At 41.3% G+C, this 22,106-nt stretch overlaps 1 protein-coding gene across 8 annotated transcripts in view; it reads left to right on the forward strand.

Moving 5' to 3' along the window:
- Positions 1 to 20,637, forward strand: part of LOC148323097 (homeobox protein PKNOX1-like) — a 131,047-nt gene extending 110,410 nt beyond the window's left edge. For all 8 annotated transcript variants that reach the window (XM_088314289.1, XM_088314294.1, XM_088314291.1 and 5 more), the window contains one exon: positions 19,805 to 20,637. In XM_088314289.1, the coding sequence (XP_088170415.1) occupies positions 19,805 to 19,986 (182 nt within the window). In that variant the 3' untranslated portion in view covers positions 19,987 to 20,637. The remainder of the gene's footprint in view (positions 1 to 19,804) is intronic.
- Positions 20,638 to 22,106: the final 1,469 nt, after the last annotated feature.

The following is a 22,106-nucleotide window of genomic DNA, read 5'->3' on the forward strand; positions in this document are numbered from 1 at the left end:
CCCTCAATATTCTGTAATTGAATCAGGGAACACGATCCCAAAATGGCTTGTCTAAAATCTCCCAATGCTACTCCTTGTCCTGACATGGCGGCTAAGAATTTAGTAATCCAGGCTCGTGCCCCTTTATGCAGCGGAGGCAATTTTTCCACCAATGCAGCCACATCCCGAAGCACCAGAGGCTCATAGTGACGGCCAGCGTGAGTCACCACTAGGGGTGCCATTGTTTGAGGCTGCTCCTGCTGTGCCATCATCTTATCTTTACTGCGTGTATTATAGCCTCGCTCAGCCCTGGACATGCTCTCCTCACTATCGCCCAGCCTCTCTCCTTCACTCAACGCTCTGAGCATCTGCCGCTGTTCACGTAACACTACCTCGGCTTCCTCATCACTTTCCACTTCCTCCTCGCGGGGATCAGCGTCACTGGGCATTGCCTGCCCATGTTTCCGTGTCCCCCTCATCACTCCCTCTAACATCTCTCTTTCCTCACTCTGCACCCTGTGTCCTTCAAACAACTTTCGCGACGCCTCCTTCATCAGCGGTTTCGAATTTCTCTCACTCCCGGCACTCGGGGTTCCCCCACCTCCTGCGAGCGCTGCCCCTGACGTCAGCACGGGCGACTCCACATTCCCCTGCTGCTCCCCGCAACCTCTTTTCCTTTCATTATTCATAGCCTGTTCAATCAACTGTATGGTCGCTGGCGTCATCCGTGAATCGTGATCTTCTACATCCAAAACCATCCTGCCGCCCAAAGTGACTACGGGGGCCATTATTTGCGCCATCGGATACGGCGGCGGCTCATACACATACTGTCGCGAGTCAGGCAACTGTGGATAAATGCCTCTCCGACCTTCCGTCTTTTCTTCCACTTTTCCAATCACTTCATCCTTCTTTTTCACTTCATTCACACTCTCTTCCTCTTTTATTGCCCCCAGCGCAGTGGCAATAATTGCCAATTGGTGAATGCCTCGTCTATCTTTGTCCAATTCCTTCACTTCCTTCTCAAGTTTAATACGCTCTCGCCATCCAGCTTGGCTCTGATCCTCCTTCATATCTCGAATATTTGCCAACATTCTGGTTTCCTTTTTCTGTAACTGCCTCGCTAACTTCGACATGCCCCACGTTCCGGGACCACCGCAAAACAAATCATCCTTTTTTAATTTCAGAAACAACTTCTGACTCCGTTCTTTCACCTTCTTAATTTTCTTACTTTCCATTCCACTAATCAACTGTGATTCCAGCTGAGCATAATGACCATTCATCTCCGACCAGACTTCCGCCCGCTCGTCTGAAGCGCCAGACACAAGAAAACCCTCACATTTCCTCCCATTTTCCATCTCCAAATCCACTCGTGCGTGTCCCAAGCACTTCATACGCAGAACAAATTTAGGCTTCACATTCACACCGCTTCCACACAGACACGTAAATCCCAGATTTTAAACCGTGTCCTGATACGTAAATCCCAGATTTTATACTGTCTCTTAACCATGAATAGTTCCAAACTATTCTAGTAGGTAAATCCCAGATTTTATATCCTACTAACGTCCACACTGTTACACTTTTTTTTTAATTTATTTTTTCTTTTATTAGGCCGTTCCGCTCCTCCTTCCTCTTATAATTTAGTGTTGCCAATGTGCAGAATTAGAAAAGGATCTGCTTACCTTATGTCACTGTGGGCCCAAAGAGGAAAGACGGTCGGATGTGCGGCTCCTATCATGTCGTCACCTGGTGTGGACGTGCGAGACCCAGTCTCATGTGGTTTTTCTCGAAGTTCCAAACTTCTTTTACCTCTCATGCATCGCGTCGCGGTCACCATAAATTGTTGGAATTTATCTTTAATTCAATGTTAGAATTTAATTTTAAACCAATGTAAACTCAAATTAATAATCTGACTCCAATTTGTGACTTTACCCAACTCTCACTCATCCAACAATATGCGCGCTCGTTCTGCAATAGAAAGGTATCAGGAAGCCGGCATTTTCACACACGAGTGGATTTATTCCTAACACACAAATCTACAACATGAGCTTGGGTCCCTCTCAATACAGCTCTCTTTGTCTCCGCTGTTCAGCATTAATTTATAGACACAATATGCAAATGACACAGAGACAAAGGCATCCTGGCATGATTCTATTGGCTATGTGTACGCTGCAGTTAACTTTAGCTTGCTTTTCTTGGTCTTTCTTCAAGTGGTGGCTCCTCCTGCTTGTGGTTGAAGGGTCCAGTTTCTTGTCAACCCCTTCCCCCTCGAGGTGTCTGTCTGCGCCAGGCACCAACCTAAAACCTCCCAAACCTTCACATTCTTTCACTTTCTTTGTTCAGCTTCACCAGCCACACACTCAGCATTCCACAAAATAACAGTGACACAAGATGCAGGACGTCGAATAAAACTAGCCAGGTTTCAACTCTTCCACTCCTTTAATATGTGTGTGTATGTGTGTTTACCCTGTTTTCCCATGCCCTCCCCGTTTTTATTTATTTACTTAATTATTTATTTATTTACTATTTGTTCCCTTTCCAGTCCCCCCTTTTTTTTTTTTACAGCTGCCTGTCCCAATGACCAATTTGCTTACACCCAACATCAACCTGGTAGAATATCCATCTTATTTCTGTGAGCTATGAACAATACGGACAGTGGTCTTAGATTTGTTTCGTGGAATGTTAGAGGTGTGGGGAATGCAACCAAAGCCAATAAGATCATGACCCACCTGTTGGGAATTCAACTATCATCTGACTCCATTAAATTAATCAAACACGACCTACATTCATCCAACAATTGTGCGCGCTCCAATTTGGGAGAGAAATGACTGGAAGCCGGCAACTTCACACGGGAGCGGATTTATTCTTAACAGGAGATCTAGTACAAAGTCTGAGAGGCCCGGTTACAGCAACCAACAGGAAAAAACGCACCCCCCTAAGTTGCCCAGGATAATTTATACATTTCAGCAAACAAAGCCAAGACTTCCTACTCTTCCCCAATTGGCTATGTGTCATCTGCAGTTAACTTTAGCTTTCTCTTAGTGGACGTCTTCTGCCCGCAAGGTGACGTGTCGGCTCTTCCCACGGTGCACGCCATGGCAGTTGTTTGTGCGCTCCACTGCCCATGAACCACTGGATCTGTTATTCTGCTCTCATGGTCGACCGTGTGACCATCTCACACAACAACAGCCGGGTGGCCTTGATCAAAGTCCGGGACCCTTCGCGTCTGCACACTCGGTTCTCCGACGTGCGGCTCATCCTGCACAAAACATCTGCCACCCATGCACTTCACACAGCCTGGCCTAACCTTTTCTCATACATTGAATTAAAGCCCAATCAGTATATATCTTTATTGCATTAAACTGAATACATGTCACTTGCAGTCAAGCTTATAAAATCCTTTAATCCCTCTCATGGCCTCAGCGAACTGAGGCCATCACCCCCGCCAAAATAATAATAGAAAAATAATAACAGTAAAAAATAAAAAATGTAAAATGATATATAAAATTTTAATAGAAAAATAATAAAAACAGTAAAAAATAAAATTTTTTAAATGATATCTAAAATTGTAATCCCTCTCATGGCCTCAGACAACTGAGGCCACCCCCACTTACTCCGCTGCACCCTATGGACCTGCTAGCTGCCAGAGGAACCGGCTGTGGGTCCGACACGGGAATCATCTGTAAGAAATCTGATACAAGGTATACAACAACATCCGCAAAGCACCATAATAGCTGTAAATACTGCCACTGAGATTAATATAGAGCTAATCAGACCTTTCCATTTACCAAAGACATTCAACCATCCTGACCACATTTCCAAATCTACACCTGAATGTTCTTTCATCTTTTTGTTCAAAGTTTGCAAACCTTCCAATGCCTTGGTGAGACGCCCATCTGGTGCCGTGTTGTTTGGTATGAAACTACAACATTGATCCCGAAACATCCCACACACTCCTTGTTTTTCAGCCAATAACATATCTAAAGCAATCCTATTTTGAAACGTCATTAATGAAGTTTTTGACAATTGTTAAGGTACCGCCTCTAAAGCTTCTGTAGTAAAATTACTCAATCCCTGAACGTTATAATGAACATAATTTATCCGATCCACATTTTTGTTTGTGGTCACCCGAACAAAAATGCTCTCAAACCCTGATGCGATTTGGTCTGCCAATTTGTATTCGTCCGGGACCCCTCTTGGCAAGCCTATTGCATCGATGTAAGTGGGGTCCCCCTGTTGTAACCTCTTTTTTGTCCATCCAAACCGGACATCGGGATGACCTGATTGAATTGATCCCAATTTAACTGGTCCAAATCTACAGGTGTCACACTCACCGGCATAATTAAAGTCACCAGGGCACACCTGCATTGGTCGGCCGCCTGTCGTATAGAAATTTCCCACCACACCACAACCAGACGTCTGCACGGGAAAGCGGGGGTACTGCTGGAAAAGACACATTCGTTTCACACCAATCCCACGGTATTTGTCCAATTGTGTGTCCTGCTCCATTCAACTTCAAACACGTAAAATTTTGCTTGGCCACCTTATTATCAATCCCTTAAATTTTCCAAATCAATTGTGTGATTGAATAATTTCGCATATATACCAACCTCAGGGTCTTGGTCACAAATTTTATAAAACAATATCACCTGTGCGTCTGTCAACCTATCCGAGCTGTCCTCCCGTTCCTCGTACATGACCGTCTGGTTGCAGTGGTACTGTAACATCACATTTTTTGGTTCCACTCCGTCTGTCTGAAAAAACAGTCTCATACATTAGAAGCAAACATACTAAAAGCGTAGAAAGCAAGCCTATCATCCAGAAATAATCAGAAAAAGGACTGCCGTGTCCATTTTAATGTTTGATTTGTATGTGTTTCAATTGGTCAGTATCTCCCCCTCTCTTGACCTGCCCGTCCGGGCGGTCAACCTTCAGGCTCACCATAGCGGGGAAAGAACTCCGGTGCGTACTTTCATTTGATAGATGCTTTTTGTTTAATTAATGTTTAACATATTCAGCAAATATAAACCTGCTCAATCAAATAATTGACCTTCTGTTCCGTAAGTGTTTAAAATAATGCCAGCAATCGTTATACAATCCTTCAAAAAATGCATGCTAAATAATCGCAATAATACCATAATTAATTGTATTCAATCTCCTTTTCCAATTTGTTTGTGAAGTTTGTATCAGTCACTTGAATAATATATTGTAATTAACGTAAAGCCATCAAATGTTCTATCTATTTCAATTCCCAGACTGTTGTAAAAGCTTTCTTCGAATATAATCTAGTCTGTGTCATCCTCATAGGCATTGCCCCCAGAAACAATTCTCCAACATATAAATTTAGTTTTGCTGATAATCATCACAAGCACTGTTGGTTCGCAATAATGTCCTAATGATATCCAGCTAATATGGCACAATATTAGAATTTGGCTTCGCAACATGGGCAAATCATTCCTGAATAAAATAAAATCTAGTTCACTGAGTTCAAATAGCTAACTGTGTTTAGAGATTACCAATTAAGCCCCGAGCTAACGATCCAATTTTGACCGTTTTTTGTTAAATCTTTAAAGCAACCCAAATGAAATATAAAAATAAAATAAAAAATCCCAAAACTATAATAACGCAGATACCAAATTAACCCCTTTTCTATGGGAAGAATAGGTGCTCTCCAAGACATAGACAGCTCCAAGACCGCTGCAGTCTTCACCTCCTATTGTCTCCGATTGGCTCAATCCACCTCCAGGCCGTGCCCACACTGATTCTGTCAACTGGGGAGGGTGTAGAGACAGTAAAAACAATCACGGAGCCGTGGAGCCGAGCCTCCGAATCAGTCTGGCCCTGGGTCCACAACTCCTCTAGCAGAGACACACACACAGAACTACCTCTTCCGAGTGACCCTTCTCGGGAAATTTAGTAATGTTCCCAGAACCGAAGAATTTGTAGTCGGTACTGAAGTATGATATCCTGATAGTGACGCGGAGTATTCAACAACTATGGGGCCTCGATCTTTAGTATGATGACGCGCATCCATATTCAATGTGATTTGTGGCTCGGCGAAAGTAAACAACTCATACCATTTCCACTGCCCAAGGACAAGGCACACATGTGAGGACATAATAAATATATAATTCTAATGCTAGATGTACTCACGACTAAATTTAGATGAATGCATTTTGATAAACCAAATCATGTGGGATCATATGTACAATGTAATGTGTCAATTGGTGAATTAAATGGGTGGGGGTTGCTACACCACACAGACAAGAGCAGGAACAGGGCATACACACCACGGGGGAATGGAGAACCAGGTTTCAGAGCTGCCCTCAGATGTTTCAGTTCAGTTCAGCCACTGGGAAGGAAGAGAGCACAACATATGCTCTCCTCGACGGATGTGCACAGTCAAGTTCAGTCCCATCGTCACGGATGCGGCGTTTGATAGTTGTCGCGGCTGCGCGAAACGATACAGGGCGGAAGGCTTCGGAGTGGTTGGAGGCGGCCTCTTTGGCTCGGGTGTCGGCGAGTTTGTTGCCGGGCAGACCGCAGTGGCCCGGGATCCAAAGAAGAGAGGTTAGTTGTGGGTAACGGTGGCGCCCCCTGCGCTGGTGGAGCTCTGTGCGACAGTTATGGCACCGGACCAGAGGATAGCAGATTCCAAAAAGTGTCTCTGTATGGACAGCTCATCACCCAGTGACCCCACACCCCGCAGCAAGAGCACACCCCGCCCGCATGTTTCGGCTGCTGCCTTAGCTGCTTCCCCTTTTTGTTTTAATATTTTATCTCTCTTGGCCTCCTAAACCTGAAAGTAAAACAATGTTTAGTCACGCTCCTTAATCCAATCCCATATTTTCCTTTTCTGATGTCGTGCAAAATTATGTACAAAATGTGTTCTACTTGGACCGATTAGCATTTTTCATTGAAGGACTATTTCGCCTGATATCTGCCACCGGAAGGGGCACGCCCTTGTGGACGGCCAACTGGAACAGCTGTGTAATGTTGACATTATTGGATGGGTCACTGACGGAAGTCTCACTCCATTCACGTCTCGCCCTGGCCACATAGACCAGGCCTGTCTCCCCCTTCCCCACCTGAAAGACACAGCCACATCGGCCCCAACAGGGCCAGAAATATCTGATGCACGGCACGGCCAATCTCACCTGAGGTGTCCCCATTCAGCCGATGACCATCATGCTGGTCTGTAGGTCTGGCCTCTGCCTCAAGTGAGGACAGTTCCTGAGAAGTAAATTTTGTCCCGAATGTAACTCTCGCATCCCCCTACGGAGGACCTACCCTTGCATTAAGTGAGTCATTTTTCATAAAAACAGCGCAACTGCCCCACTTAACTGACATTAACTTCAAGTATCACCGCTGTGGTGCCGTATATCATGGAAAAGTCTAAACAATACAACAAAATTTTCCCTATCCTGTACTGGGTGTATGTTATCTAGTCGTGCACCCAATGTAAATAATAAAACCTGTGGAGCACCTGAGCAGGCTAAAGCCACAACTATATCTTAATCTGTTTTGTGGACCCTAAATTAGAATATCTTATATCTCCCTCCTTGTTGAGGAGAACCTCCGGGATGGGCGTAGTGAGGCGCTATTTGAAGTGTTCTCCAGCCTTCTGGTCACACCGGTCACATGTCACTTCAAACCTGTGGAGAGAACTGAAGGAGGAGTGGCACATGCCAGTGAGAAGGGGTAAATTACCTCCCTTCTGAAACTTTCAGTTTTGCATAAATTTTGTGTAATAATGTCAATCAATCATTCACTTGATGCTTGAATTTAATTACTCCAATCTTTCTCCAATAACAATTTGAAAATCAATACTTGGGAGTGCAATAGGGATCCAGGTTGATCAGGCCTGTCCGCCCATTGCATCCTAAGTACTGTAAGGGCTTGCCGGTGCCCTTCATCAGGTTTCCTTCCTGAGGGCCGTCCCTTAAGCATTCACTCAAACCACATATACGTACAAACACTTTTTCTTTCACACTTTCATTCCCCTCTAGGTATCTAATCCCTTACCCAAAAAGATAATTTCCACTTTCCAATTCCACACCGAGACCCCTCCCTTGGCGCGTCCGCCTTGATTACACTAAGATTTGTGCTGGCAGATCCTTAATTTTGCCTCAATTCAGCCAGCGTATGCCAAAATTTACAACTGTGGGTCTCTTGATTTTTCCATTCAGTCCCCGTGATGTCGTTTCTCCTGGACGTGGCTGACAATCCTGCACCTGTGACGTCAAACACCTCATAGATGTGGATGTTAGCAGTCTGGCATTTATGAAATGCTGTCATGTCCCTTAAAAGTTGTCATGTCAGAGTTTGCGTCGTACAGTCATAAAACATCTGTCTTCCACCTTTGTCACATTTAATACACATCAGTTAATAAATCATCTACAGAACTTTTTAATCCAACTTTATATTTGGTAAACCAATCTCCAATTGCTAGATATTTCCTGTTCCAAGGATTTTCTTTCAACATGATCCTAGAATATTTCAATTAAAACCTGTCCCAAAACCATAATCCCCTTGCTTAAAACTTTAAATCCTAGTAAGACTGGCGCTGTTCTGCTGTTCTTCGGGTGTCTTGTATGTTTTAGTGTTTTAGTTTGTGTTCTAATTTCCTGCTAATTTATATTTATCCTACCTATGAATTACTTTATTACCGATGTGTTGTATGGAAACAAACATAGGGGCCGCGGGCCTCTCCGGGCCTCAGTGTTTTCCACTCCTATTTGTCTGGAATTATTAAGGGAAAAATATTAACTCAAAAAAATCATAAGCAAAATAAATAATATTCTCTTCCAATTCACAAAACCTTATTAATTAATTGAATAAATAGTGGATTTAGTGGTTCTCGATATTGCTTTCTTCTAATTATTTTATGGCCCCTTTTTGTAAAGTAAAAATTGACTATATTTTGCAGGCCTTCCCCATGTGTCAATCCAATGGGTCATATAGGGAACACTCATAATGTTATATTAAATATCTATATATATATAGTGCTTTCTTATCCAGTGTATCTTTTACTCTGCATAACAGAGCTATTGTTTTTTGCAAATTTTTTACTTTGTGCTCGATTGATGTGGTTTCCAACACGAATTCTAATTAAGAATGACACCTAGAAGCAGTTTCTCTTACTCTCGTAATATCAATACCATAAATGTCAATTTGAACACTCATGCCTCTCCTACTGTTACTGAACAACATGAAATTTGTTTTGACTTAATAATTATAGTTACACTAATTAATTAATTTAATTCTTTTAAATTCTTGTTTCAAGCCCTTCAGCACCTGTAATATCTTCCCCCCAAATTAAAATAAACATAAAAATATTATTTATCCCCACAACTGCTCCCTATTTTCTAAATTACTTGAAAATCCCTTTGAATGCAACTCCTCCGCAACCATATTTGCTCAGTTTTTAAGGAGTACACTATAATCCAAGGTATCAAAAGCCTTTCAAGGTAAACAAAAACACTTACAAAATTTTCTTATCTAATACAGTTCCGTTAATTCCATACGTATCCTCAATGTGGAGTGTGTACTTCTAAATATTGTATCGCTCTATATATTTGTCTGACCTAATTTTAACAATTTCTCGAATATCTTACATCGCAGCCATTGGCCAATAGTTTTGAAAAGAAACAAATCATGTTTATCCTCATTTTTCTAAACTGAAATAACTTTTGCCATTTTCTTTTTCCATTTTACCATTCCGAATCCATTTAGCTTTATCTTTTGCCTCTTTCAATTGTTTGATGTCATTCAGCATTTTCCTCTCTTTCTTTTGCAACTGCTTAGCCAACTGAATCATATCCCATTTTCCCGGTTCTCCGCGGAACAGGTCATCCTTTTGCAATCTCAAAAACACCCTCCGATAACTCTTTTTCTCTTCTCTTTTTTTCCCCTCATTAATTGCGTCTCCAACTTCACATAATGTCCATCAATTTCTTGCTTCACACCATCGCTTTCATACGGTTCATCGGAACCGAGCCCCATATCACACCCACTCCTCCTGAACAATCCACTCCCGTGCGTCCCAGCCAAATCTCAAACAAAACAGTCCAAATTATATCACACAGTCCCACTGCTTACACTTTCACACTCTAAAATACAAAATCCAGTTTTTCGTTATTACACAGACTTCGTGATACGGAAATACCAAATTTTACACCGTATCAGGACCACGAATAGTACCATACTATTCCAAATAGTACCAAACTATTTGTGTAGTGGGTAAATACCAAATTTAACACCCCACTACTAAACCACGAAAGTTCTAACACCAAAATAGTACCAAAACCTTCCTATTTCAATTGTAATTAAATACCAAAATAGTACCAAAACCTTCCTATTTCAGTTGTAATTTAATACCAAAATAGTACCAAAACCTTCCTATTTCAGTAGTCCATAAAATGGTACCAAAACCTTCCCATTTCAGTTGTAATTTAATACCAAAATAGTACCAAAACCTTCCTATTTCAGTAGTCCATAAAATGGTACCAAAACCTTCCCATTTTAGTAGTAAGTAAATACCAAATTTTACATCTTACTACCATCCACACATTTATTATACAACATGCAAATTACACCCGTTTTCCTCTGTTCAATTTAGAAGTCCTCAATTGTGCTGAATTTAGACTTTAAGTAACAGGTATTTCTGCTTACCTTCAAGATGTGGCCACCAGAGGAAAACAGGTCCAATTTGCGATTTCCGTTTTAGCAGGTCGTCACCTGGTGTGGATGTGGACGGACGCTGGGTTGCAAACCCTGCTGCAGCTCTCTTTTCCTGGGTTCCAACCAAACCCTGTATCTCCCTTTTCCTGGGTTCCAAACCCAGTGGCCTCTCAAAGTCTTCCCTCCCAAATCACGTCGGGGTCACCAAAAATTGTTGGGAATTCAACTATCATCTGACTCCATTAAATTAATCAAACACGACCTACATTCATCCAATTTGGGAGAGAAATGACTGGAAGCCGGCAACTTCACACGGGAGCGGATTTATTCTTAACAGGAGATCTAGTACAAAGTCTGAGAGGCCCAGTTACAGCAACCAACAGGAAAAAACGCACCCCCCTAAGTTGCCCAGGATCATTTATACATTTCAGCAAACAAAGCCAAGACTTCCTACTCTTCCCCAATTGGCTATGTGTCATCTGCAGTTAACTTTAGCTTTCTCTTAGTGGACGTCTTCTGCCCGCAAGGTGACGTGTCGGCTCTTCCCACTGTGCTCGCCATGGCAGTTGTTTGTGCGCTCCACTGCCCATGAACCACTGGATCTGTTATTCTGCTCTCATAGTCGACCGTGTGACCATCTCACACAACAACAGCCGGGTGGCCTTGATCGAAGTCCGGGACCCTTCGCGTCTGCACACTCGGTTCTCCGACGTGCGGCTCATCCTGCACAAAACATCTGCCACCCATGCACTTCACACAGCCTGGCCTAACCTTTTCTCATACATTGAATTAAAGCCCAATCAGTATATATCTTTATTGCATTAGACTGAATACATGTCACTTGCAGTCAAGCTTATAAAATCCTTTACACCTACAGCGTCTTAAAGGAGATATATTTTTCCTTCAGGAGACACATCTTAGAAACAGAGAGATAATGCGACTTAAGAGGAATTGGATTGGTAATGTATATCATTCTAAATTTAATGCCAAAGCTAGAGGAACGGCCATACTTATACACAATAATATTTTGTTTGAACACCATAGAACTGGTACTGACACGGATGGCCGTTTCGTACTTGTTTCGGGTAATTTGCAGGGCTCCTTAGTGATACTGGCTTTTGTTTATGGGCCAAATTGGGATGATGATTCCTTTTTTGCAAAACTATTTGCTTCTTTACCAAATGTCGATAATTACTAGCTTATTATTGGAGGTGATTTCAATTTGATTCAGGACGTTTTGTTAGATAGATCTTCGTCTAAGGCCTCCTCTTTAAACAAATCGGCTAAATCGTTGGACTTCTTTAAGGCTCAATTGCGCATTATGGACCCATGGCGTCATGCTAACCCTGTAACCAAAATATTCTCTTTCTTTCCGCATCCACATCATACATTTAAGCGTATAGATTTTTTTCTCATTGATAACAGATTACTCCCTAAAATAGTCTCATGTGACTACCTATTTTGAGTGCTGAAATCATTTTCAAGTGAAGATATTCTCAAGGAAATAAATTATTTTGAATATCACTCACCATAGATGCACTTCCAGCGAGCCATGGCCGTTATTCTAATTATTACTGAATATCATGAAAGTAAATACATAGTCTTTACTATGCATCCATCCATTTTCTGAAGCACTAAAGGCAGCCATTTAGCTTTTCTAACTTTGATTGAAGGGCAGCCCATTGGCTGGATTAACTTTGGACTGAAAGCTTTCAGGTGTGAATGGCCCAGCAATTTGCATGTTCTACTTTCAATGACCTAGAGGTTGGACCAGTTTTTTCATCATTAATAATAATATTGCCTTTATTAGTCCCACAATGGGGAAATTCGAGATTCGAACCCAGGCCTCCTGGGGAGACTGGGTCCTGAACGCGGCGCCTTAGACCACTCGGCCATCCTGGCAGCCAACAATTATTCACTATTGTTCACCATTGTTCGGCAAATTCTCTACTTTGTACTGAACTTAGCACAGAGTTGTAAGATGTGATGCAATTTACAACAAAACGCTGCCAAACATGGGAGATTGCAGCAAACTTGTCAGTCCCAGCTCGTTCACTGCATGTGTCCTTGTCATCGAAATGCAGGTGTCGCATGATCTCCTTGAAGCAGTCTCGGGCATACTACTGTTGATCAGTGGCTGTCCCAGTTTGGATATATGCCATCCAGCAATGGCATTTTCATCAACCCCTGCAAGAGGACAATGGCAATGAATGCCATTAGTTCGGGGAGTGACATAAACCAACTGCCGTGCTGTGTCTTGCATCCATGCTGAACAGTCCACTCCTGTATAGTTCAAGCATGTCAAGTGAGACAAAATAGAGGAAACACTGAAAACGACTCGACACTATTCTGAACAGTTGGCTCTCTCTCCTCTGTGTAATATTCAATTGGGCTGTGATGGTGTCAAGGATGTTTTATCAAAACATACTCGAACAAATGACTCGACCAGGAAGATTGTCTTTCATTACGCGCGGGGCAGCCCTCGTACTTCCGACTGCACACATGGTTTTTATTTGCATCAGCATAAGCAATTTGAATATGCAATACATAGGAAACTTGACATTTGACTCCGCCACACCCTTTCTGACTATTCTAATGGTTTCAGATTACAAGACATATTTTAGTGTATGGTGTACTTTCACAAGGCCTGACACATACAAGTTATCTTACGGCCATGACGATATTGTTGCTTTAGAAATACCAAGCCTTATGCTGGACCTCCCTAATTCATAAGTTACGGCCTTAAAAGCGAGCGAGTCTCACTTTATCTGTTTAGGGTCAGCCATTTGAACAGGGGTCATCAACGCTTCAAGGGAGTCGTTTACAGAAAAGGGATCTGGCGTTGGGGAGTCACATTCGCGAGGGGGCTGTACCTGGTACCCATAGGAGGCTGTCGAAAAGTTCAGTTCAAGGCCAGAAAGCTAAGAATGCATATGAATTGGATATTAACGAAATTTACCACATATAGATTGAAACTTGATAAAATGACAAAACTAAACAAACAAAGCACACAGATGAAAATACAAACTTAAATTTCTTTAACAGATGGACAGGTGTTCTGAATTGTTCTTCATGCCACACAGTGCCATCTTTTGCCATCTGTGATGGCCCAGTGTGTGTCTCCAGTCGACCTCTCTTTTCTGGTGGTGGTGAAGTTTCCTCAACTCTACAGTGATCATATTTTTTAAATGTGAGCAATGGAATATTTAAATGATATGAGCAACAAAAACCTGAACCATAATTAGAAATCTGAACAAAGATAGATTATATACTCAACAGTCAATTTGGCACTGACATTTTGTGCAGCTCAGAATACAAAAAAACCCAAATTAAAACCTGAAAAGAGAAAGAAAAATGCTTTCACATAACAAAAGCTCGGCATATCCATGACACAACCCTTCATATGGTTTAATTTAATTGTCAGTTTAATTGTTTTTACCTTTCCCCAAAACACAACTGCCTTATTAGCAAATGAAAATAGGATGTGTAGGAAATCTTTCCAGCCAAACTTTCCGAGTCTGAACTTGGCTGAAGAGCAATGTCATCTCCATCTGAGTCATATGGGGTTTCGGCATCTTCCTGCTTCTTAGTTGACTGAGTCAGTGAACTATGACCGGTATATAGGATGCACAGTCTATTTATCCACCCTTAGTCTTTAGTTTAGTCACATCTACCTATCCACCACACCACACCCACGGACTTATATACATATGAATGCAATCAATAGACACCTTGTGAATGAAGCCAGCCATCTTACGTTGCCTCAATTACTGAGAACTTCTGTTATTTGTTTTTGTTTTGTTTTTTTACTGAAAAAGCATTTTTCAATGCGTTTTAAGATGGGATCCCTGCATGATGAGATGATAATATGAGAGTAGACGACTCTTCCGGTTTAGCGACTTATGGAGTGAGATGTCCATGAGGGAGCTCCTGCAAAGTTGTAACTTTGGGGCATATTTACGATCTCTTTGCGCTCCTTCTAGTATTTTGTTTGGCTTTACAAGTCATGCAAAACCGCCACTGTTGTTACAATGCCTACATGGCCGAGGAATACGGGCAACCCTGTAGCCATGCAAACGCGGCCTGCTTCCCAGGCTACAGCCACGTCGCAGAGTAATCCAACCGACCCTCCGCGGTGCGCGGCTGCTGGAAAGCCAACTTCTCCGGAGATGAATTCTGCTGCTACGAGCGTGATTACTGCAGACTTTAAGGCTGAACTGCTTGTCGCCTTACGTGATGGGGTGGTAGACGTTTTTAAGGCAGAATTGGAAGCGGCAATATCGAATAACTTGCACCAAATAAGCTTAAAACTTTCAAAGGGAGCTAAATGCTAACATGGTAGCGATCCAGTCCAACCTGGGTGTGCTGAAGGTAACCATGATTCACATGGAGGGCCCGCTGTCTACCTACACTGACGATGTGGCCTCTCTTAAGAACACAGTGGACAAACTTTCTTCGCAATTGCATGCTCTTGATAACAAATGTGAAGATTTAGCGGCAAGGTCTCGCTGTATCAATATACGCATTGTGCGTCTGTTCAAGAAACACTTGATCAATACGTCCTCGTCCCATTATTGCTCGCCTGCATTATGCTGCCGACGTTGTGGATATATTGAGAAATGCGCACGCCCAACTGCGTTTTAAGATGAATGAGTCGACTCGCTTCATATTTCTAAATCTCACGGCACGGACGACTAAAGCTCGCACGGCTTTCAATGAGGTGAAACGCAAGCTCAGGGGCATCCCGGATGTCAAGTTTGGACCACTCTACCCAGCTCACCTCCGGATTACAAGAGGGGATGTCACAAATGAGTTTACATCACCAATTGAAGCTGCAGTGTTTGTGACACTTTGAGAACTTGTTTTAGGATTAGCCCTATTTATCTAGAAGGTTTAGAAGTTAGAGTTGTTTAATATTTTACCTTTGTTGTTTGATATGACATTTCTGCTATTTAAAAATTGCAGGTATGGTACGATTTCTAGAAGTTGTTTCTGTTTATGATTCCTTATGGAGTCCGCACTGGTGTCCCGTCATTTTGTTTCGGGGTAGCGATAGGTGCTTTGGGTGGTGGTTTTTTTTTTGTTTGTTGTGTGCCCCCCCCCCCCCCCAATTTCCTCCCTTCCTTTCCTATTTTTGGAGGGTTGGGGTCTCAGTGTTTTTGATACATAGTCCCCATGGCTAATTATCCATGTTCAAATGTAAAATTTGTCAGTTGGAATATCAGGGGCTTGGGTGGTGTCGTCAAGTGGTGCACGGTGTTTTCCCATTTGAAGCATTTAAAACCTGATATTGCTTTTTTTACAGGAAACTCATATGAGGATAAAGACCAGGTCAGGTTAAAATTACCCTGTGTTACTGAAGTTTTCCGTTCAAGTTTCAACTCTAAGGCCAGAGGGGTCGCCATATTGGTCAGCAAATCAGTTTCTTTTAGGTCAATGACGGTAATGCCTAACAGGGATGGCAGATTCCTGATAGTTTTGGGAAGTTTGTTTCAGATGCCAGTCCTTCTGGTAAATGTGTACACACCTTTATGGAAAAATTGTTCCAATGTCTGCCTTCTCTTGATGACTGTTTCATTATTTTTGCTGGGGAGGGGACATGAACTGCGCCATTGACGTGAAATTGGACCGTTCAAAACCTGGTTCTACCCAATCATCCATGGCCAGTAGTCTCTCCAATTTCATGTCTGACAATGGCTGTGTTGACCCTTGGAGATTCCGTAATTCAAATGGTAGGGAATATTGGGCTGCCAGGATGGCCGAGTGGTCTAAGGCGCCGCGTTCCGGACCCAGTCTCCCCAGGAGGCCTGGGTTCGAATCTCGTGGCTGCCAGGATGGCCGAGTGGTCTAAGGCGCCGCGTTCAGGACCCAGTCTCCCCAGGAGGCCTGGGTTTGAATCTCGAATTTCCCCATTGTGGGACTAATAAAGGCATTATTTTTATTATTATTTTTTTTTATTCTTTCTACTCCCATGTAGACCAGAGTTTTTCTCGTATAGATTATTTCTTTGTCGATGGCAAATATATATAAAACATTACGGATGTTTCCTACCATCCAATTGTTATTTCAATCATGGACCTCTCCTTAGCTCTTTGGTACTACCCTTCTCGTCATTTTGCCTCTTCTTGGCGTTTTAATACGTTACTTTTGTCTGATGACAAATTTAATACATTTATTGCAGATACAATTGATGATTTATTGCAAATTACAACTCTGACTCTGAACCTATCTCTAGAGCGTTATTGTGGGAGTCCTTGATGGCGTCTTTCCAATTATTGTTTTTGAGGAACAGACTGGTTTTATACGAGGGCATCAGCTTTATTATATTGTTCGTTCTTTATTACATATTATTTATTCGAAGGAGTTTACGACTGTGCCTGAACTAGTTATTTCAGTCGACGCGAAGAAGGCGTTTGACCGTGTTGAATGGTCGTATCTGTTTGCTATCCTCCATAAATTCAATTTTGGTGCGATCTTTATATCGAGGATAAACCTTCTTTATTATGCATTGCGTTGCGCCAGTATTATCACTAACAATATTCAGTCCAGATATTTTTCATTGAACAGAGGTTGTAGACAGGGATGCCCATTGTCACCACTACTGTTTGCACTTGCAATAGAGCCTCTATCAATTTACTTGAGGTCCTTTTCTACCCAGAAACATTTCCAAAATTGAATAATCGTTATATGCTGACGACCTGTTACTCTATGTTTCAGACCTGGTTAAAACTTTTCCTGCTATTATTTCATTCTTCTGCAGGCTTGGCTTGTTTTCTGGATATAAAGTCAACATTTCTAAGCGTGTATGATATCCAGACGATTCATCTTTCCCAAGATCTAATCCCGTTTAATTTGAGCCCTTCAGGATTTAGAAACCAGGTCTTTTAATTTTTTTCGCAATGCAAACTTTTCTCCTCTGACAGATGAAGGCAAATTTTCAAAGGTGGGGTTCGCTCCCACTCACTTTCATTGGGAGAATAAATCCTTTTAAAACATATATCTTGCCACAGTTTTAGTTTCTTTTTCAGTGTCTGCCTGCATTTTTGCCCCAAATGTTTTTTTAAGAAATTTGACTCAACTGTTTCTCATTTTCCATGTAATGGAAAAACACCCAGAGTTGGGGTAAAGATACTTCAAAATTGTAAATTTTACGGTGGTCTCTCTCTACTGAATTTCTTATTACTGGGCTGCGAACATAGCTAAACATATTTCATATTGGTCTATGCAGTAACATGGGGTCGCTTGGAGGCACAGTCATGCCCCCGAGTTTCTCTTTTTGCTTTGTTCACAGGCCGTTTCACCACAAGCCCCTCTGGTCTTACCAACAACCCTGTGGTTATAGCAACTCTGAAGATGTGTTTTCAGTTTAGGATGCAGTTTAATTTTACGGCTCCCACGGTACTCACGCCACTACTGAGGAATCCGGTGATTAAACCTGCATTTACTGACCCTAATTTTGTTGTATAGCAGGAGAAGGGACTTAAATGTTTTAAGGATCTTTATAGGGATGGCGCCTTTTGTTCTTTCACCGACCTGGTTGCTGAGTTTGACCTTCCATCCCTCCATCTTTTCTGTTATTTTCAGGTGAGGCACTGTACTTAGGTTTTGTTCTCCGACTTCCCCCAACTACCACCTGAGCAACCTCGGAGTGAATTTTTGCAATTCGACTCGTCACAAAAGTCTTTGATTTCCCAAATTTACAATTCTATTCATTCTTTGAATGTATCAGTGCACCTGACTAAGAAAGGAGCATGGGGGCGTGAACTTGGTTTAGTCTTTGAGGATCACTGGTGGGACTCTGTATTGAGGGCTATTCATATGACTTCTTTCTGTGCTCACTTGACCTTGATTCCGTTCAGTTATGTTTAGGTCATTATTTGAAGAGCAGACTTGCGCAGTTCTTTCCAAAAGTGACAGATGTCTGCAATAAATGTGGAACTTCTCCACTCTTTCACATGTTTTCTTCCTGTCCAGCTCTGACTAACTTCTGGCAAATTTATTTTGATACTGTATCTAAGGTCCAGGCCTTTATCCATGTCACCACGTATTGGAATTTTTGGTCTCCCAGAAGATTATTCTCAATATTCAGTTATGGAATTGGAAGTTGTCGCTTTCACTTTGGTCATTGCGATACGTCTCCCATCTCCTCCTAAACTAGAAATCTACTAACACTCCTTCATGTATTTATTGGATAAATGTTATGTCATTTTTTTATATAAAAAAAATCAATAAAAATTATGATATTGAAGATAGGGCAGTCTGACCAAGTTTTTTAATAAGTGTCAACCTTTTGTGGACTTTTTTTGCAGCATGACAACCCCCCCTCCCATTCTTATTTTTATTTGCTTTTTTTTTTTTTTTCTTTAGTTACCTCATTTTGTTACTGTTGGGAAAAATATAAAACCTCTGTATACCATTGTTGTAATGTTCTAATTGTGCACATTTTGCTCTAGTTATATACTAATAAAAACATGTAAAAAAAAATACATGCGAGTAGACATTTTCTGGGATAAAATTTTGTTGGTATCCCTTTACATTTTCTGTTGGGCCCAACATTTAGTTGTAAAGTTGTAGGGAGCTAGCGGGGAACCGTGTGTCCCAACTTGAAAGCAATGAGTTTGAAACCTCTACTCCTGCAAAATGTAGATCTACTGTGACCAGATGAGGCTCATAACTTCAAATCTCAATCCATTTGTAATTTCTATCATGACAGTCTAACATAACTCAACAGTAATCAAAGAACACACTAGTGTTTGGGCTCATTAACTTCTCTCCAAAGAGTAAGTTTACTTAATTGACTGTGGCTTGTGACTCTTACCAGGGACTTCGCGAAGGAAGATGTACATCACGGGCGTCGGGCAGAGTCTTCGTACTTCTAAAATTATTCTTTTTCAGGAGACCACAAAAACCACTATGTCTGTTCAACCATTAACATTACATAATCAAAGAGAGCAAGCCAATTTCACCACTTTAAATTGGTCAATTATTTGGAAATATAACACCCACACACATGGAAAGACCAGTAGTATAGTTTTGTGAAAAAAAATATTAAATACAGCGAAAAACATTTTATTTTGAATTTTTGTTGGGTAAACTTTTACACAGATTTATTCCCGAACAATAATGTTCCTTATCTGGTTTTCAGGTACCATGGTGACGATGAATGTGGAGGGTCTCCACAGCCTGACATCAGATGGTGCGACACTGGCAGTACAGCAGGTGATGCTTGGAGGACATAGTGAAGATGAGTCTGGGGACAGTGTAGATGATGACGATGATGCAGAAATGGCTGGGCTGGGCCTTGACAACAGCGACTCACTCCAGTAGATAATATGCACAAACATATACACGACAGTATATGTCCACATAAAATGTAAAGTCTTGGTTTTTGGATGGTCATTTACCAATTGACACACAGATAAGGTTTATACAGAGCACAAAACAGGATATATGGGAATTGTCCAACAGTTCCTAAAATGCTGTGCGTGTTTTTCAGAAACTGTTTTTTAATTATTTAGTTGCTGCTGGCACTTTGTTTATTTAAATGAAAAAATAAATTGAATACATCCGAAGAAAGTGATAAACAACAATTGCAAGTTTGTATGCTACATTAATTAATTTTGAAAAATGTAATATTGTTTTGTTCACCCCTCTTGAATTGTAAGTTTGGATGACAACACTTTAAAATTCTATTGTTGGTTTGTCTCTTTTTGCATGCTTGTGTTTTGAGTAGATATGTGCAAGACCGACTCCACAGCTTTCACATGGACCTCTGCAAAAGAGCAAAGCTCTTGTGGGTTTCAAAATAAAAGGCAGATACTTATTTTTATATACATAGACATATGATGATAGTGTTTTGGTAAATTTTTTGTCCTGTTTATAACACATGTTGAGTTCTGGGTTCTTTGATTTGAAGTTTTCTTTGAGAAAAGAAAAGAAAAAACTGAAACAATAATTAAATTGGTTTTCAACTTAAAATAGAGTCCTATCTGGGCCTGTGTTATTGTTTATACTGCCAAAAAGAGCAAAGGTCAAATGAATAAAACAAACGAAAAAAACGGTATAAAAAAATTAAATTGCATAAGACTGCATTTAACTATGAACCACAAAGATATAGCTTTCTCTTGAGAAACTGAAGCGTTTACTCAAATCAATACAGCAGTATTTATATGTATATATGTATGTACATTTTATATATAAATATATATATATGTATATATATATGTGTATATGTATATATATATGTGTATATGTATAATTATATTATTACGTGCATCTGTATTAAATTTTTCGATACAGTGGTCACAGTTCGGTATGCATTGAATCGAAGAATACACAAAACTTTATGACAATGAGGGACAGCGCTCCTCTACTCTGCCTTTTTATATGCTGGATTGGCGAGCGCAGACCAATTCACTGTACGTTACTGCCCCTCCCACATTCATTTTGGCCCAAGCTGCATGGGAAGCTCGCTGACGCTTGCAACATGGCTACAAGCATACCTGAAGTGGAAGAAGCTCCACCAAACTACATGTCGAGCGTTTGGAAGTAATCTGGTTTTCAAGTATGAGATGGAAAGCATGTCGAGGACTACAATATCAACAGTATGTCGCAATCAATCACACAATGCTAAATGAGGTCAGTGGTCAATCGGTTATAAGGTTCCTTTGGGGACCCATTTCACCAAATCCACAATTCCTGTTTTGTACGACAAGACGAGGGTCAAATTAGCAACGGCTTTGTCAGCAGCCCCCACAGAGCAACCTGACCATTACGGCACATTATCTACATCACTGCGGAGAGGGACATGAAATGCAACGTTATTCAGACACGGCAGCTTGAAAGTCACACGACCGATGATTTAACCAGAAGTCTGTAAGAAGTTGCGGAGGACTGGAAATTAGTGCGACCAAACGGAACTATTCTGACAATGCCAGGAATATGGTTAATGCTGTCACAACTGCTGGACTCGGGCCACAAATCGGATGCTTTAACTATACAATTAAACTAGCGGCTCAGAAAGGATTGGCGGTGCAACGGGTTAAATTCTTCTTTTTTTATTTGTATTTTATGTTTTATTTATTGTGTCTGAGTGGGGCGGCACGGTGGTTTTCGCCGGGTACTCCGGTTAAATCCCACATTCCAAAAATATTCATGGCCGGTTGATTAGACACTCTAAATTGCCCCTAGGATACAATTTACACATAATATACTAACCTACAAATATCAATCAACTATATATCTCAGCATTTTAGATATCCGATCATATTCCAACTAGACAAATTGTTCAAACACTCAAACCTGAACATTTGTATCACAACAAGCTTCCATTCTTTTTTTTTTTCCGTTCCGTTCATTCTCTGAGGGTGATGGGGACTGGACGTGACATGAGTAAAGTCAAGCTGTTCAGCTAATTGCCGGAACTCCATGCTTGAAAACTGAGGTCC

The sequence above is a fragment of the Idiotropiscis lumnitzeri genome, chromosome 14, assembly GCF_059441095.1.
Source record: "Idiotropiscis lumnitzeri isolate Australia: NSW breed Sydney's pygmy pipehorse chromosome 14, RoL_Ilum_1.0, whole genome shotgun sequence".
NCBI lineage: Eukaryota > Metazoa > Chordata > Actinopteri > Syngnathiformes > Syngnathidae > Idiotropiscis > Idiotropiscis lumnitzeri.